The 19,810-nt window shown below is 42.5% G+C and overlaps 1 protein-coding gene across 1 annotated transcript in view; it reads left to right on the top strand.

The window, feature by feature from the left end:
• The window catches only part of TMEFF2 (transmembrane protein with EGF like and two follistatin like domains 2), a 231,547-nt gene extending 212,075 nt beyond the window's left edge, over positions 1 to 19,472 (top strand). The window contains exons 8-10 of the mRNA XM_036319553.1: positions 13,103 to 13,226; positions 15,176 to 15,334; positions 19,112 to 19,472. Of these exons, the coding sequence (XP_036175446.1) occupies positions 13,103 to 13,226; positions 15,176 to 15,334; positions 19,112 to 19,208 (380 nt within the window). The 3' untranslated portion in view covers positions 19,209 to 19,472. The remainder of the gene's footprint in view (positions 1 to 13,102; positions 13,227 to 15,175; positions 15,335 to 19,111) is intronic.
• The last annotated feature ends 338 nt before the right edge of the window (positions 19,473 to 19,810 follow it).

Genomic DNA, 19,810 nt, shown 5'->3' with positions numbered 1-19,810 from the left:
CTGCCTCCATTGCTGTTACCCAGACCCAAGACTCAGATGTTGTCTTTCACGCGTCCTACCAGACTGATGTCCTTTTTGTTCTCCCCGCTTCTTCTGTTTCCCCTCAAGGATCCGTTTTCCATGCCAGGCAGGTCCGCTGGGGAAACGATCCAAATGGTCTCCATTGCACTTGAACTTTTTTAAACCGATACTCCTTGGCCTGGCTAGTCAGTTCCATGGCTTTGCTCCTTTGGAGATCCTCCTCCAGTTCATTGTGTCCCTCCCTCTGCTGCCCCTGGTGCCCTCGGCTCCAGCCACAGTGATGGCTCCTGGGACAGCTCTTTCCTGAGTAGAGTCTGTTTCCACGTGTGCCGTCCACACAGCCGGGGCTCCTGGGCCCTCTTTGGCTCGCCAGCTCTTTCTCACCCTACCCTCCACAGTCCCCTGCCTCTGTCTCTCTACAGTCGGTCTCCCACCCTACTCTTCCATATCGGAATACCCCCTTTCCCCTGTGACATTACTAATGTCGATGTTAGGCTTCTGTTTGTTTTTATACATTGCCTGTCTCACTCTCTAATACTTATGACCTCAGGAGAGAAGCTTACATTTCCCACTCTATACCCTATATCTGTAATATTTGGCACATAGGAGGAGATGAGTTATTATTTCTTAAGTGAATGAGTAAAGTGATGAATTAATTAGGTAGAGGTTGGGCCGAGGTCCAGTAAATTTTGAAACCTCATAAAAGAAAATAGTTTCTTACCTTCTCTAGATCCAAAAGTCTACATAGTTACACACCAAAAGTTTAAAGTTGTGGGTTTCACTATAGGGAAAGTGAGGGGCTTTGTTTGAATTATCTATGTCACACTCCACTCCCATCTCTGGACTTAGCCATTTTGTGCTTTTCCTATTTATTCAAAATAAATGGTTTTCTCTAAGTCCCAGTTCTAAATGTCAGCTGCTTTGTTTCTAATAGATAAAATAGGTGTTTGACTCTCTCCAAATTCAAATTTGTCCATGTTTTATAACCCCTATTGATTTCTTGAGTGGCTAACTATGTACTTAAAAAGTGTAAATTATACACTGGGAGTGTGTTTGACCTGTTAAAAGGTAAACTAACACCATGACACCACAAAGTACCATTTAGCTAATAACTGATGGCAAGCCCTAAGTGCTGTTCAAGTGGAAAGAAGGTGTTAAGACACACCTCATCCATAATGTTTCTAGAGCAGCTTTTTGCACTTGGAGTTATCACTGACTAGAAATTAAGGAAATGCCAGAAGCAAATCAATTGTTCAAAACTGGGGAGAAAAAAATAGACTGAATGTAGAGCTATTTAGAATACCTGAGGGGAATGAGTTGCCCTACATTAAAAAGATTTGCTCTTAACTGAAGGGTAATACTTCAAATACAAGGACATTAAATGTTCAAATTTGCTTAATGGAGTACTCTAAACTTCCATCCTTCTTTTTTAAAACTATTTTTAAAATATTTTTTATTAATTTTTAGAGAGAGAGAGGAAGGGAGTGGAATAAAGAGATAGAAACATCAATGAGAGAGAAACATCATCCATCAACTGCCTCCTGCACGCCCCCTACTGGGGATGGACCCCAAAACGTGGGCATGTGCCCTGACCAGAATTGAACCAGTGACCTCTTGGCTCATGGGTTGATGTTTAACTACTGAGCCACACTGGACGGGCTAAACTTCCATCCTTCTTAAACCAAAGAGGCTAAATACATCCTAGCATTTTCTTAATGAGTCAGAATCCCATAAGAACATCAGCTTCAGGCATTCTGAAAATGCAGGTAGAGAGAACGTGGGAAATCAGACCCCAGATGCTCCTTGGAATGTTTGTGTTGTAAAGGTCACTGATGTCATTTTTCTTCTTGGTCATTTGCTTCTAATAAAGATAAAATGCAGCATTATGTGTTGAATGACAAAACAAGCAATGTCAGATAACTGCCTTTTGTAATCAGGTGACTTAATATATAAAAAACGAATGTAGAACCTTCTATACGGTTTTTCTATCTCCTCAAAAATTCCTTACTAGGGTTATTAGCATTTGCTGGCACATCGGCACCTGCCACACATACTATTTGCCCTGCAAATGCGTGACCCACAGATACTTCAGCATGAGCTTACACGAGGTGATAATATAATTTTTCACCCAAAGTAACTTCAAAGTGAAAGGAAGCACTGTTCATAATTATACTGGGAAAATAAACATAAACCAAGACCGGCCAGCTCACTAGCTTAAACCAGTCTTTCAGCTCATTTTCATTGATTTCATATGGACTACTACACAGTGTATTTTATCAAAGTAAGAGTTCCATTGCTAAATAGTAACTATATTGGTTTGCTAGGGTTGCTATGACAAATTACCATGCACTGGGTAACTTCACAGAAATGTATTATCTTACAGTTTGGGGGCTAAAGACATCTGAAATTCAGCTGTCGGCAGAGCCATGCTCCCTCCAAAAGCATAAAGAGAAATCCTACCCTGTATCTTGCAGCTTCTGGTGGCTCCTGTATTCCTTGACTCATAGCAGCTTGGTTCCAATCTCTGCTTCCATCTTGACCTTCTCCTTGTGTATCTTCATATGACCTTCTTATGAGAACACCAGTCAATGAATTTAGGGCCCACTCTAATCAAGTATGACATCATCTGAGCTAATTACTTATTTTTAGATAAAACTACATTCTGGGGTTTCAGGTAGACATGAGTTTTGGGGGAACACTATTCATACCCAGTACCATAACCAATAAAATATTTGGTTATTATTTTATCAAATATCATTTAGACATAAGGTTTTTATGGACAGTGAAAAAAAAGTATAGTCCTTGGTATGAAAAAGATGTTCATTGGTATTATCATGTCTCTGTACTAACAGGTTAAATGGAGAGACCATATGGATTCTATGATGAATTATCACATCATTAAAAGTTGTATTAGAAGAAGTAACACCACCATTAATAAGAGTCTCATTCTGCTTAAACACAAAGATACTTGAGTCACATACCTGTGCCAAGATATAATTGAGAATTATCATCAAAACAGTATAATTTTTTCACACCATTAAACTGTTCAGGAGCTATGCTGCATTCAGAAATGAGTTCTTAGTAAGAACTATAAAGTTCTGTCTTAAAGTTGACTCTCTGACGTTTTACTAATTTTATCTAGAATGCTAATTTGAAATGTCAGCCTAACCTTCTGAAGTACTCATAGCCAATTAACTAGATTTGTTTTTAAAAAATTATTTTGTCTTATGATTGAATAGTGGAAGAGATTGTATTCCTTCTAACCCTTTTGACAGGAGTCATTTACATTAATGCAGTCAGGTACCAACCTATGGCAGTATTCCAAATGCTTAAGTGAATCCAAATCGACACTATATATTCTCTAACTGCCTCTGTGGGCCATGACATCATACGGGAGAAATGTGCAAACCCACCAATCCATCAGGTGCCTCCACTTGCAATGTCGGTTCATTTGTAGGTATTTCTCTGGTCTTTATGATTAGCCACTCATTTTCTCCCTCCAGCCTTTCTCTTTCACTAAAGAAAACTTTTACCTGCACTTCTAGTCCTGTCATACTGAATACATACATGCTGTTGAGTAGACTGGAGTTCTCTGCCATATTGTACCTCACTTTACCACTTAAGGTAGGGATTGTCTGTGCCTTTCTGGGTACATCACCGAAGTTCAACTGACTCTTTGATGCAAATGACTAACAGGCATTAATTTTTTTAAAGTCACCATACCAAGGAATGAGTGACTGCAAAATACATTGCCTATGTCTAGAATATTCCTTCATGCTGCCTATTACACATCCACTTTGTGTTCGTTCCTGTTCTATGCCATAGATGTCACAGTGAACAACACACAGTCTCGGCCCTACGAGAAAGGAGAGTCTGGTGCAGAGCTTTCTGGTGTGTCCTGAATAAGTAACAAGTGTGTTCCCAGAAGGCGGCATGGTAGAAAAGCTCCACAAAATGTTCCTAAAAAGAACAGGGAGTTTCCCTAGACCAGTGGGTTTAGGGACACTCCATGATGGGTGTTCTTTCTTGGCATCTCACCATACAGATTGGCCTTTTAAGAAGTCAGAAAACCAGCAGTAAAGAGACCCATGTAACTTGGTCTTTGCCAAACTTACTTGACTATAGAACCCCTTTGTCCATGCAGCTTGCCCCAGAAGTAGCCATGCATCCCCTTGGGAAACCCTGGTCTAGAGGGATGGCCGTTGTCCATAAAGCCTGCAATCTAGAAGCACAGGTGGCTGCTCGTCCTGCCCCATGACCCTGAAGACTCATCCCTGCCTGCTGCCCCTTCCCTTGGTCTGTCCACGCCTGCTCTTCGTTGTACCATCATCTCGTCCAGTGGGTGCACCACTACAATGGTGATTTTGCTTCCATTTATTTCCCCGTTTGGGTCTTCTTTCCTGCCCCCATCACTCCTCTTAGGACTTTATCTTTCCTACAGAAGACTTGAACTTGTAAGGACATCACAAGTGGACCAACGCTCCTTCACTCCCACTTGGAAACGAACAGTCACACTCATTGGTACCATCTGCATCTTTTCTCAGCTGTGTGCTTTGTTCCTCTACAAGAGCATGCTTCATTTGCTTTCACACAGCGAGTTCCTGTCAGTTTTCTAACAGAGCCATTACAGAAGGCTGGAGATTTGCAAAAGGTGGTCTCCAGATACCTGAGAGTTGACAACATTTGAAGTCTCTCAGAGATGCTAGCGTTGGTGACAGACACACGCCTGTTCTTAAGTGTTGTGTTCTCAGAAGAGGCAAAGAAGTTCTAAAATACAGCGAATTGTTAGTCTGACAACCAAACTCGAGGAAGGCTGGATGGCTGAGGACCCCGAGGACTTCCCCTCACACCAGGGTGGGCCTGGGAAGGGCGGCACTGGCCACACCATTGCTCACACACCTCTGGACAGGAAACAGCGGGCTGAGACCTGGATTTACAGAGAAGGAGCTTAGATAGACCTAGGACCTGGGAGATGGGTCAGCTCTAGGGCAGTTACCAGGGAAGGAAGCGGGGTCCACGGAGCAGGAAAGCCTCGCATCACACAGCCAGGGACAGAGGTGAGGAGACCTGACTAGGTGGGGTCAGGAATAGTGCGACCCAAATGATCAGACTCACCTGGGGCACTTTTTTAAAAGTCGACTTCAGGCCCCTCCTCAGTTGGTGACTCTGATTCGGTGGATCAGGACCAAATGCTGGAAATCTAGTTTTGACAAGCGCTGAAGCTGAGTCTGCGCCACAGCCAGCAGCCTTGCCCTTAAAGGAAGAATTTAGGATACTAAGCCACTTCCGTTTCTCCTTAAATCTGCCATTTGTCAGAGATCAGCATAGAATTGTGTTTATACAAAACTCACACATGTGTGTGCACACACTTCTGTGCCTGTATGAAAGCATCAAGAGTGTCTTCTACTCTATAACATGCAAAATCTGCATTTCTGTATCTAGAAATGTGCCCAGGCATTTCGCATTACATAAACTTAAATATGCCGCTTAAATATTATGTAGCACTTCTAGCTCCTGGAAGTGCTTTTACCACGAGCGTTATGGAGCGTATGTACTTCTCTTTATTTTGTCCAGAAGAGAAGTCCAGTTTTAAAGCCGTTGCCATAGCGACTGTACACTGCTCCCAGTGTCTTTTCTCAAGCAAGTTGAGACTGCTCTCGAAAGGGTGTGAAGAGTAAAAGCTGTCACTTTGTTCCTTAGCTTAAAAACTTGAAAGCTCTTCAATTCTTTGTAGAGGGCTCTTGTAGGAAACCAAGGTGATCACTAGCTGTAGTCATTGCAATGTCGTAAGTGTATCTATATTTATAGTTTGGGTGCTTGTCATCTATTATTTTCAGTATGAGAAGAAATGCACGGTTATATTCAGAAGCAGACAACAGGAACAGTTTTATTCATTCATCATCTTGGTTTCTATGTTGAAATTCATTTGCAAGTGTTGTGTTTTATTTGTTTTGTTTTTAATACCAGTAAAAGCTACTTTCCTGTTGTCCTAAAAGAGTTCAACCAACATTTCTCCCTTCTGGACAATACTGTAGACACAGTCTGAATGGCCCAATCAGAATCTAGGAATTGAGAATTGGCTGTGCAGGGTGCAGTGTGAACCCCCTGACCCTCTGCTGGGTGGTGACCTCAGGGGACAGAGGAAAACAGTGCCTCCTTGAGAAGGTGTATCTCAACTATCTACTCGTTTCCGCCTGTGCCTCCCATGCAGAGGGCAGTCGCTGGAACCACAGAGCCCAGAAGGCAAAGGGGACAGGACCTGAGCTCTCTCACTTGGGTTGTCCTTTCCAGCATTGGCACCAAAGAAGCTCACTAAGACAGGATGCCCAGATTGGCCACTAAGCAAATACATTTGGCCAGAAATGCATACATTTGGTTCAAGAGAAAAGAAAGCAGGAGAGGGGAATATCCTTGAATATGCTTGGCATACAGTGCTTCCCGTCGCTTTTTCTTTCTATGAGGTTAATAGTAAACTTCGTCTGCTAAGAGCAGCGTGTGGGAGAAGGGTTGCGGCAGCCAGAGCGCAGGGCGGGAGCTGGAGCAGATTGCCCAGAGAAGCTTCCAGCAACTCCGGCCCTGGACTCCGGAGGCTAAGGACCCAGAGAGCCCTTCCCCTTCACAAGGCCTGATGTTTACAAAGTGTTATCGGAGACATCTAACATTCCAGAAAATACTGTCGTTTTACAAAGTCTTCAAGCTAAATCCTCTAAACCTATAGGAGTCAGCCACTTGCTGAGAGTAACAGGCTCTTGACGGGAAGGGGAAGCTCGAAAGGACCATGAGAGGCCGAGCACAGTGTCTCCGGCCGCTCCCATCCCTCCTTTGAGGGCTCTGCCAGCTGAAGCCGGGCAGGCGCTTCTAAGACAGAGGCCGGAGCAAGCACCGAAAGGCCTGCTTCTTTTGCTCTTAGTAATAAACAAACAACAAAAAAGAGAACACCTCCCACCCAGGAGTCTAGAATTCTAACTAAATCTGAATGAGGCTTATTATGCCAAATTCTTGAATCATAATAATTGTATGTAGACGTCGTAAGTTAAAATGTTACATGGGAGTGTCTCTCCCAAGATTTCACAGATTTCTCGGCTTCTTTCTATGTAAATATCTCACCAGTGGAAACTGAGATAATAAAAGTCCAAGCGAATAATCCCCCAACAGTGTTGCATTTCAATCACTCAGCCCCCAAATGACTGTGTCTGTTTCAGAGGCCAGTCCTTTTATTTATTTTTTTAATTTAAATTCCAGCTGTTCTTGAATGATGTCATTAAGTCCTTGCTTGACATGGAAATTCTTTTTCTTCCACTTTATTTTAATTTTGCGTCCAATTATAATATTTATATATGCAAGTAGTGATATGGATAGTCACATTTCACATTTTCTATCATTGCCTGATCGATGATGGCATAGGAAAGAATTTCTCTCTGAATCCTTCCATCCCGCTCCCAACCCACACCCCTGCCTACTTAGCAAAGTTGTGGGTCAAATCGGTTTTTGTTTGTTTGTTGTTGTTTGTTAACCCTCACCCGAGGATATTTTTCCATTGATTTTAGGGAGAGTAGAAGAGAGAGGGAAGGACAGAGAGAAACATCGATGTGAGAGAAACACATCAATCAGTTGCCTCCTGCAGGAGCCCCAACCAGGGCCCGGTACCTGCAACCGAGGTACGTGCCCTTGACCAGAGTCGAACCAGGGACACTTCAGTCCAGAAGCTGACGCTCTATCCACTGGGCAAAACTGACTAGGGCTCAAATAGTTTTAATTAAAGTGCTGTCCTAGAAAAAAAAAAAAGGCTAATGTTCCACTTGCAGAAGAAATGTTGAATTTGAAGGACTTGGTCTCTGTTTTGAAGTTATTTTTCTAAATATTGAAGAGATTCAGTAAACTAGGACACTTTGATGGGTCTCTGCTCTTCACCAAACTTAAGAATCGATTGTGTCCTTAAATGCCTCCCTGTCCCCCCTGCGAGGCTGTCACTTGCCTCGCATTCTCATTTGAGTCTTTGTCCTAGAGGCTTAGAAAGGAGACTCTTCTCATCTCCTCATCTGTGCCTTGAAGAAACCTTGACAGCCGGCGAAGCTATTATGGAATTTGTTAACGTGCAAGAACTCATATAGCATCTCATTCAGAGCCTGCTCAATAGGAACGCTTTTCTGGCCTTGAAAAAACTTCGATTGCAATTCAAGCTAGATATGAGGTTTTACTGCCACCGCGTATGTTCATGCCTGATAAGATAAGGAGAGGAAATCATAAGAATTATATATCTCCTTTGAAACCAACTCTAATCAACAACAGGGACAATATGATTTTACTTCTAAATTCGAAATTTGTTCCTGCCCCAGGCACAATATAAATATAATAGAAAGAAAGATGGTTTTCCTTTTCCTAGTTGGTTAAACAAAATATTTTCAAATTGTTTTTGAGATATGGTAGTAAGTAGGGGAGAAGTAAAATCAAGCACTCACAAGAGGTGTACAAGTAGACACATAGTTTAGTTTCCTTGCACTGTTATTAAATATGAAAATAGAAGTATTATATAAGTGTATTCAAATTGAAAATAACTAGTTTACTGGGAAAATGTGGTACATTCTGCGTGCCCACAGGAAAAGATAGTTGAAAAGACAAGAAGCCACACTGTACTCACACCCATGGCCTTGTCAAGGTGCTTTGCAGTGTTACAGCATGATGCTAGAGCCGAATTTAGATCCACAATGTTGTTCCCCATGAGGAAGATAACCCATAGTGAAGATCACTCTCTGCAAGAATGTCTGAATTGTAGGTGGAGTCGATATTTAAGACACGTTACACCCTTTGTAAAAGTAAAACGTTCCCATAATTAAAGCAAAGTGATTTCCTTTACTTACTATGTCTACATAGGAGTCCTATTTCTCCATTTCTTTTTCCAAGAATATAAAAAATAATATTTTACAATAAATATTAGTAAACTTTATTAGTAACTTGCTACAAATAAGTATTAGCAATACTTAAATATTACTCTTAGAATTCAAAGAACCTAGAGGTCTGAAATAATCTAATCTACCGCACAGTAGCACTCTATAATATCCCTGAATAATATCAGCACAGCTCCTTTTCAACTCCACCAGAAACCCACTTCTTCACTAGATAACTCTTCCCCTATTGAACCTCTCTGCTTGCTTAAAAATGTTCAGTAGCAATCTGCTTCCCTAAAACACTCACTGAATCCTCCATGTTACCTCTAATTTAGGATTTTTCCAACTTGCTCTGAAATTCTTGCACAGAGTCAGACCCCCACTGGAGAAGCAGCGGCCCACGAGATTTGTATATATTCACAAGAAAGACTGGAATAAAGCAAAGTATGGGTATATCCTGAGGAATATAATCTGACCTGTCCTGCAAAGGCCTCCCAGGCTGCAGTGCACCCTGGGTAGGGTCCAGCCCTCTAGCCTGTAGGTGCAGAAATCTGATTTTACAAAACCCCAAACTGAGTGGGCCGAAGAAGCTGACCTGTGTCCAAAAAACTGCACAGAAATTCAGAACCAATTAATTCACTCAAACAAAACATACTACTGCTGTCAAACTGATAAGATGCTCAGGTGGGCTGCCAACGCCATCCCCAATGTGTAGGCTACATAGAAGTCAGCTTATTTTCAGACGGTTTAGAGAAGTGGTTTAACAGCATCAGACACTGAGAGTCTAGTGCAGCCGTGGGCAAAGGAGAGGGAGAGAGAGAGAGAAACATCAATGATGAGAGAGAATCATTGATCAGTTGCCTCCCGCACATACCCCTATTGGGGATGGAGCTCACAACCCAGGCATGTGCTCTGACTGGGAATCAAACAGTGACCTCCTGGTTCATAGGACGACACTCAACCACTAAGCCATGCCCCAGGCTAGAGTCGGGATCTTTTAGAACAAACCATTTGTAAACATTTAAATAGAAAATTAGTCAAGGATTTTAAACAAAGACAGGAAGAGTTTCTACCATTATCACTCTCTCTCTTAGAGGAAAGAGCATGCCCCTTACATTAAATCTCCTTTTATATGGAGGACAGAGAAAGGGATGTCAAAATCATCAGCCCCTGGAGGAACATACCATACAGACTTCCAGAGTATCATTTATATGATTTTAAAGCTCTAAATGCTTTCTTATTGCTTGAATACCTATGCATAAACATCAGAATTACAAATACAATGGTCCATACACATATTCTGTTGGAATATTAAGTTTCTGTGTCTCTATTTTTCTTAATATACTTAAATTTCATTCCTAAAATATGTCTGTCGCATTACTAGGAGTGGTTATCTATTCAGGTTTTCAATCAGCCGGTATACTTGGTTGGATTGACTATAAATTTGTTGACATATATTGATGTTTCCTCATTTTCTTGCCCAGGGATCATTTCTTCTACTCATTTATTTTCAATCTCCCTACTTTCGTGTTCGACAGAATCCCACAAATAGAGCGCTCTGAGCTCATGAGGGATGGTGTAAACTATTTAGCGGATTTGATGATGGATACTCTTCCCCTCCCAGGTGATCGCCCTGGCTGGGTAATGAACTTTGTAAAAAGATGCAGCTTTTACCATAGCGAGGCAACAGATTCACTCCCACAAGCTCCTGTTTTGCCCTCGGTCTTCAGCTCATAATGGTGAATATGGTACAAATCCATCCGGAAACAAACAGTATGGGGTGAGGGACAGAATTAAAAATAAAATAGCCTTAAAAACGGATTTTCAGTTAAGGAAATTCTTGGTCTTCTCTTACAACTGACAGAAAGACAAATAGCCCCAATAAAGAATTTGGGGGCTGAAGTCCCGGCCCCCAGCTGGCAGGTAGGGAGCTGCAGAAAAGGCTTCCGCGTGCAGGTGTGTGGAAGCACTGGAGGGTGGGTAACGAACCCTAAATAGAAGTGCTTAATAGTTTGCTGTGGGGGAAGATCCAGAATTACGAGGGGAAATCAGTGCTGGCTCATTACATCAGCAGTGGGGCCAGCAAACCCCACTGCTAGATGGTCTTTAAGCAGCAGGTGCCTGGTTTAACTCGAGCTTGCAGCCCCCGGGTTGCGGCACAAAATGAGCCAAGTCGGCTGCTCTATGGGTTCATGCGTGATCACAAGGTGCATCTAAACACCGTGGTTGCCCTACTTCCATTTCGGTCACGTGGCCCCCTATTGGATATTTCACTCAACATTCATCCATTTCAGTTTGGTGCTTGCTTACTGTAGCTGCAATTGGTTGCCCAAAACACCATGATGCAAAATTCCAAAATAGTTTGGAAGAATGGGAGAAACCAAAAAAAAAAAGAAAATTCTGCCTGTGCTTAGTCTTTCCGTGGAAGTGTTTCCTTCAGTTTAATGGCAAATATCATAGTAGGAATATGACAGCGCCAACGAAAGGTCACCTGTACAGGTAAGAGTCGCAGACACAGACACCTGGGTGACTCAGCTGCCACCTCAGTCTCCCCAGCATCCTCATCGGAGATCCTTTATGAATGTGGATCTGTAATTAGAAATATTGCCCCTCATAACAATGTATGTAAACATTTCTACACAAGAAAGCACTTCACTTATTTAACAATTTATTTCAAACTTTAATGTTTTGCAGTGGACACCTAGATCTTAAAATGTATAGATATTTCACAGCTTTGCTTACACATAAAAAATACATTTGTCTGATTCACTGATAATGAAGGTATGTTTTTTTCTCCTGATGATTAGAAAAATCATCCATGAATGTCAGTAAAAATGATAAGAACACACTATAATAAAAAATTATATGTGGAAATAATCATCTACTTCATAAGCATCGTAGTTCATTCTCAATCGTCCATTACCGCTGACCAGGCACTGTGGTGTTGAAGGGTACTTTAGATTGATGGTAAGGGAGTTACATTGCCTTTGGGGTTGGGCAAGAATTTTAAAGTATGTCAGGTCTCAGGTCATAGAAAGGACTCAAAGTAGGCAAAACTTTACATTATAAAATGAACATACAAGGAATCAAAAGACTGCTTAGAGATGACATTGCAAATATGAAGCAAAAGTATTTGGATTAACAAAAGTCAGAAAAATATTTTAATATCTCTAGGAAAATATGAGAAAACAAAACTTCCTAATGACAGCCCTAACCGGTTTTGCTCAGTGGATAGAGTGTCGGCCTGCGGACTGAAGGGTCCCAGGTTCGATTCCGGTCAAGGGCATGTACCTTGGTACCTTGGTTGCGGGCACATCCCCAGTAGGAGGTGTGCAGGAGGCAGCTGATCGATGTTTCTATCTCGCCAATGTTTCTAACTCTATCCCTCTCCCTTCCTCTCTGTAAAAAATCAATAAAGTATATTTTTTTAAAAATACTTCCTAATGACAAAAGAGAGGGTTTATTTTAAAACACAAGATTTTTTTTCTTTATCACAAGTTTAAATTTCACGTAACATTGTTAACATGGGCCAAATGTTATGCATTACACACATTTACAGCATTGGGTATGTTCTGTGTTAGTATCTACATACGCGATTATGAAATAACGTTTGCTCTTTCAATAGCTTTACTCTGGCAATAAGAAAATGTATGGGTGCTAGTAAAACTCATGTTCACAGTCGATGAAAAAAGCCTGAAAGAAAACATTTGTTGAAATTTGCATTCAGTTTTGGAAAACATCTGCTTAACCACTGAACGCAGCCATATTTTAACTTTCAAGCTCCCACATTGAGAAAGTATCAAGGTACTGCAGCAGTTTTCTTTGAGGGACATTATGCTGGGCTTTGATATTCAAAAAATGGGCTGTTTCTTCTTGGATTATTTTATGATAAATGTACAGTCTCTACACAAAAACATTAAGGCTGCCTGCCAATGCATGGACACATTGCTGGCTGCTGAAGATGTAGGAAACTGCACAAAAGCATGAGAAGCATGGGGTAATTCTGTAGCTCCCTCTCTAAACACAATTGTAGAGACATCTGTCTTTCAGTTCTCCCTTTCTTCTGAGGCCTGGCCTTTTAGTTCCTGCCCCTTTGAATACTTTTACCTACTGTAACTTTGCTTCTTAGTGTCTGGTTGATCTTACCGGGCTCAGAAACGTATTGACAGGGCGCTTGCTTTTATCTGTGTCCACAGAGAATGCTAACAAATTGGAAGAAAGCGCCAGAGAACACCACATCCCCTGCCCGGAACATTACAACGGCTTCTGCAAGCACGGGAAGTGCGAACACTCCATCAACACGCAGGAGCCGTCCTGCAGGTAACGCTTCGTCGTTGACCTCTGAGATGTATCGCGTAGACACGTAGACGCCCAGTGCTGGACTGGTACAGGGACCGGGACGCCATTCTGCCCGAATGGGTGATCAGCAGCCAAACTGGTCTCTGCCTCTCCCACCCACACAGGCCCCCACCGGGAACCCATGCAATGTGTGTGCCTTGCACACCCCAGTGCTGTGTAACACATCATTACAGACATGCTCTTCTGGTAGAATGTCACATTGTACTCGGGGCGTCACAAGCTCCTTAGAGACTCAGGCTCCTCTGTTCTCTTCGCCCTCTTCCCCAGGGACATAGGCCAGCACGTGGCACAGAGCAGGTGCGTCGTTATAAGCGGTTCTCAAACACGCGGATGGGGAAGCCTTCCTGCCCCAGGACGACCTCGTTGCCTCTTGGAGGCCATCTTTCCCCTAGTCCCTCGGGTCTCAGAATAGAGGCCATGGCCCTTGGTTATGCCAGGCACGTTCTTTTCTGTGGCCCTGCTACCCACCCACCTTGTATAGTGAGGTGATAGCGATCCCTCCACAGACCCAAGCTCAGGTGACACACAAAGAAACCGCTTGTCCGGATTTAGTTAATAAATATACACATCTGTTCAGTATTCACAGAGAGAACCTGTTTCTTTCCGAGATGGTAAAGCCAGAGTAAAAACACCAATGCATTTTATTAAAGGAATACACAGGTGGCATATGATGAAACAGGTTGTGCATTGATATACAATGAAAGGAGTTTCTGGCTGGCTGGTTGTAGCTCAGTGGTTGAGCGTCGACCTATGAACCAGGAGGTCATGGATCAATTCCAGATCAGGGCACAGGCCTGGGCTGCGGGCTTAATCCTCAGTGTGGGGCATGCAGGAGGTAGCTGATCAATGACTCTTTCTCATCATTGATGTTTCTATATCTGTCCCTCTCCTTTCTCTCTGAAATAAATAAAAATATATATATTTTTAAAAGAAAGGAGTTTCTCTCCCTCTGTCTTCCTCTCCCCTCCCCTGTCCTCCTTCTCCCCTCCCCACTCTTCTCAACAACTGTCTCCCTTCCCTGAGTCACTAGCTCCACCCCCCCCACCCCCCCCCCCCCCCCCCCCCAGGAAGCCAGGCAGGATGAGCACCAGCAGAGGCTGCTCCCACTGGCCTTACCCTCAGCCCAGTGGCCATGAGAAAACTCCTCCGATGCGGACAGGGAAGGTCCCAGGATGCAGTGGGGAGAAGTTCCAAGTGAAGGACTGAAATAGTTGTACAAAGTCCATGACAGAGTGATCCCATGGGGGTTGCTTTTACGTGAGCTGTTTCCTTGCTTCACTGTCAGAGGCCGGTCCTGGCACAGTCGTCTGCCTGAGCTTCCGGAGGAGGGCTAGGGCGAGGCAGCGTCAGGCTCACCTCGCCCGGGGCTGGCTGGGCCGAGCCTCTCGCCTCCATCCCCATCACCAGTGAGAGCGGACCCCCTAGCTCAGCAGGCCACTTCATAACCAGCCGGTTAAAGACGCTGCTCGGCTTGTGCCCCTGCCCTAATGTTCTCCAGCCTGTTTGCCAAGAGGAGCAGCGAGAACGCTTCCCCACAAAGAAAGAAGTGAAATAGCCCCATTTCCCCCCATGTTATCAGAAAGAAACCTGTCTTCAGGGAATCATGTTGGCTTAGGTTGCTGAAAGAACACGTTACATAAAACATAAAGTTCACCTAAAAAAAATATATAAAAAGAACAATTCTCAGGCTCTGTTATTGTGCGCATAAAAGGAAACCACATCATCTTTGAAATCAAAAACACGACGCGATCTGTTTGAAAGTGAGGCGTGCAGGACTGGATCTGCTCAGTAGCATTATTTTTAGAGAAGGAAACAGAAAGCCCCACTTTCGTGCTGAAGAGAAACGCCTCCAGGCCAGCGATGCGGACGGGCGGCGGCTGCGGGTGACCGGGCGCTGTCATGTCTTGCAGGTGTGACGCCGGCTACACGGGCCCGCACTGTGACAAGAAGGACTACAGCGTGCTGTACGTGGTGCCCGGGCCCGTCCGCTTCCAGTACGTGCTCATCGCGGCCGTGATCGGGACGGTGCAGATCGCCGTCATCTGCGTGGTGGTGCTGTGCATCACAAGGTCAGTGCCGTCCCTCCCGTCGCCGTCAGATCAGTGATGCCCAGGCCCCTCCTGGGCTCGGCAGCCATGTCTCCATCCCAGCGGCGGTTGAATAGCCACGTGGAGAGACACTGGTTTTCCTGCTGGGGTAGCACCCATTATTTCTCTTATTTTTGCATTTTGATGAGGGTTATTTACTTTCTAAGCAAAGGGCTTTTTCCTCTCTAATGTGTAATGAAACTTTGTTTAAATATACTCTTCAGCCCTAGCCGGTTGGGCTCAGTGGATAGCACGTTGGCCTGCGGACCAAAGGGTCCCGGCTTTGATTCCGGTCAAGGGCATGTACCTCGGTTGCAGGCTCCTCCCCGGCCCGGGCCCTGGTCAGGGTTCGTGCAGGAGGCAACCAATTGATGTGTGTTTCTCTCACATCAATATTTCTCTCTGTCTTTCCCTCCCTCTTCCACTCCCTCTAAAAATCAATGGAAAAATATCCTCGGGTAAGGATTTAAAAAATAAAAAATGAATATACTCTTCTATTTCAACTAGAAAAAAGTCAGTCTTTATTGACACTATTAGTAGACTATTTAATAAATGACCAGTTTTCCTTACTTATCTAGATCAGTATGCTGAATGAGGTCAGAATAGATTTTAAGCAAGGCTGAGAAAAGCATTAAATTATGTCTCTCATTTATATTTCCTAGTGTAACTCTTAGATATAATCATTTTTCACACATTTGATATAAATAGCAAATACATTTTTATCTTAAGTTAACAATATAGCCTTTAATCACAAAACTCAAAGAAAATAGTCCAAATGAGAAAAGTCATGTTCTAGAACCATGGTCGGCAAACTGCAGCTCGTGAACCACATGCGGCTCTTTGGCCCCTTGAGTGTGGCTCTTCCACAAAATACCACGTGCAGGCGCGCACGTACAGTGCGATTGAAACTTCGTGGCCCATGCGCAGAAGTCGGTTTTCGGCCTGGGCAAGTCTGTTTTGAAGAAGTGCTGTTGATATTTGGCTCTGTTGACTAATGAGTTTGCTGACCACTGTTAGAACATGGAAACTTTTGATATCTGGAAATGTGCAGCAAATATCACAACCCTCAGAGCAATCAAATGGTCACTGTTTCCCAGAGAGCAGGATTGCGAGAGATGCAGAGATTTCATCCAGTTTCAACAGGAAAGAAATCATGATTAATTAGTGATGCCTGACATTGGGCTTGGAGCAAAGGAACAGGCCAGGCACTTGCTTAACTTGACGAGCATATAAATCTATGGTAACCAAGAATCTGCTTCTAAACCAGATGCACATGGTTTATGTCCCATCCCGCAGAAACACTATTGAAGATATTTCTTTCAGCCCTGTTTCCGCTCCTGGAGAAAAAAGTTCTCATGAAGTTTTCAAGGTTTTTCCCAAATTCACAAGGCATTTAGACTGTCATGTGTTTGCACAGCTCTACTGTAAATCAGAATGTTTCCCCAAAAATTCTTTTCAAAAGGGAAGAAAATGAAGGACAGTATCATATCTTTAGAAAATAAAGGCCATAACACATCTCAGTCTCTGTTTTGCACTATCTTCTTGAGGACAAGTGTGGCATTTGCTCTTGAAAAAGACAAAATACGGTTCATAAATCCTCGCCCGGCCTAAAGGCTTAAGGAAAGATCATCGACTGAAGCTCTGTGCCACTCTGAGCCAAGCCGAGTTCATCAACTGACTCGCTCTTGTAGATGCCAAGTGAGTCAGTGGATTATGTCAAAATAGATTCTGGGGAACAGAAAGATGACTGAAAAAACCAAAAACACTGAGTAGAAAAGAGAAGATAGGAAAGAATCTAAAACACAGCAGACTACACCATATTACTCTGAGGGTCTTGAGCTTCCTAATAGCTAAGCGATATCGGGATATGAAAAACAAAATTTATATTTAGTAGATCTAATCCGATAACAATTGAATTTGTTACTTCCTGTACTCACAAAAAATGAGAATGTTAAATACTTTAGCAGATGTTTTTAAGTCTGTTTTTAATCACATTTCCATTCCCATACACAATAAACACAACTGGAATACATAGGGTCCTTAGCTCACCAGGAATTGTGTGTATATATATTATGTTTGTATATTATGTATGTGTATATACACATACACAAAAAGAGAGAGAGACATACGTTTAATAGCATTATGAAGAAGGCATAATTATCCCTACTTTCACAATAGGGGCTCTGAGGTATGAGAAGTTAGCAATTTGCTGAGTATACCCAGTGGAAATGGAGGGCTGCCTCAGGTCAGAGCCCATGCACTTACCCACTGCTCACACTGTCCCCTGGCTGGTCACGATGTCCCATATTCCGATGGTCACAGCAACCTCAACTCAGCTCCAAATTAGAGCAAGCCAATTCTTCAAGGCATGAGGTCATTATCATTATCTGTGTTAAAACAAACAAAACTTACCTTCTGTTTACTTTTGAGGAAAAGAAATAGCACATGAACTCAATTAGCATTATTGTAATGGCTTGTATAAATCTGTCTTATGATAGCTAAGCCTTCCAAAATCTTTCCAGGAGTCAAACTAGTCAGCAAACTACACTGTTCCCAGAGTGGATTATTTCAATCACTTGAAAATATTCTGCTCAAAAACCAGGCTTTCCAACTAGGCCCTCCCCCCCCCGCCACCCCCCACACACACACCAAACCCTCCCTTCTTGGTAACCTGGGCACATGTGTGTGTCAAGATCTACTCCAAAATATCCAGTTGCTAAGAGATTTAAAATATTGCACCAAGCAGAGATCCCTTCCTTCTTTCAGTTGTTTTTAAATCTCTTCATCACCTGGATTCTCCTGTTTTTTCTTCCTTTTCTCCTCATCCCACATTCCTTTTTGTTCTGATTTCTTCCCCTTGTTTTTACTATTTTAGTCAAGCACCTGCCCTCCTCCTAAATTCAACATTTTATTAAAAAATATAAACATCTAGAGACATGAAAGAGTTGCTCTGTTGAGAAGATGGATTTTCAACCTTTTAATCTCTGGCTCCCACTTGCTAAAATGTGACTCCCAGCTCCATGTTCATTTTGATAGCTCTACCATCCCCCTCCCCAAAAGAACCATATTTAATATATATATATATATATATATATATATATATATATATATATGCGCGCTCTGGTACCCACAGCTTATTATGATAGGATTTTTATGAACTTTACGTTGTTGTTCTCATTTGCATCATCAAAGCATTCTTGTATTACAAGAAAGAGATACTAGATCAGAGCTTTTCAGATAATTTGAATATTAGCTTTTCATAGAGGCTAAATAATTGGTAACAATTTATGTCCTTAGCATATAGTATTAATGTGAAAAATGATATTAGGCTGAACCAATATAATGTTTCTTTCCATTATATGTCAGATATTAACACTTGGCTCATTCTCTGGTTTGATGGGATTTAAACTTGCAGCATGGAAATGTCAATAACATTCATCCTTAGGACATTTCAAGTATAAAATTGTCAAAGACCTTTAAAGTGAGATTAGAGAGGCTCACGATTTGTTTGATTGCATGTGCTGAGTCATCCTTTGTGCTTTGATGAGTCAGCAGTTGAAGACTAAGTAAATGTATTTCTCTTCAACTCCCACTTCTGTTCTTCAGTGCTCCTCCACAGAGCCTCAGAGATGACTGCAACTTGGCGGCTGCTAGTAAATTCTTTCCTCTGATCTATTTTAATAACTTCCCTCTGTGATTGTAGGACCAACCTGTAGGGGATAGCACTGGACTAAGTTTGTAAACTTTCCAACCTTCTAGGAAATGCCCCAGAAGCAACAGAATTCACAGACAGAAGCAAAACACAGGGCACTACAGTTCGGACAACACAACGAGGGCGTCCACACGGTTGATCTGAAGGGAGCATGTCGCACAGTGAGTGGCCGGACCGCCGAGAGCTTGGACTACACATACAGTATTCTAGACAAAAGAGTAAGACAAGAGATCTACACATGTTGCCTTGCATTTGTGGTAATCTACACCAATGAAAACACGTCCTACAGCTATATTTGATTATGTATGGATATATTTGAAATAGTATACATTGTCTTGATGTTTTTCTGTAATGTAAATAAACTATTTATATCACACAATATAGTTTTTTCTTTCCCATGTATTTGTTATATATAATAAATACTCAGTGATGAGAAAAAATGGCATTCTTAAATTTGCGGTACCTCATAACTGTCAGTACGATCAAGCCAGTGCGATCAAGCCAGTGCGATCTGTGCAGGCCCAGTATTTCATCTCTCTCCACATTTTGAGGCAGAGCATTCGTTTATACAGGACTCAGTGGCTAGGTTTTGAGTGATTCCAAGACCAAGGGAAATAGTGGTTATTGGAAAAGAGAAAAAATAATTTACTTTATATTGAGTGAGGATAAAATATTTCAGATCTTTGAATCATCTCTATTTTATCAACTTTCTTCCCTGGTCCTCCATTTTCATCCCCAGAGCAGAA

The sequence above is a fragment of the Myotis myotis genome, unplaced genomic scaffold, assembly GCF_014108235.1.
Source record: "Myotis myotis isolate mMyoMyo1 unplaced genomic scaffold, mMyoMyo1.p scaffold_m19_p_8, whole genome shotgun sequence".
Taxonomy (NCBI): domain Eukaryota; kingdom Metazoa; phylum Chordata; class Mammalia; order Chiroptera; family Vespertilionidae; genus Myotis; species Myotis myotis.
The sequence above is the reverse complement of the archived record's forward strand: the minus strand, read 5'-3'. Positions and strand labels throughout refer to the sequence as shown.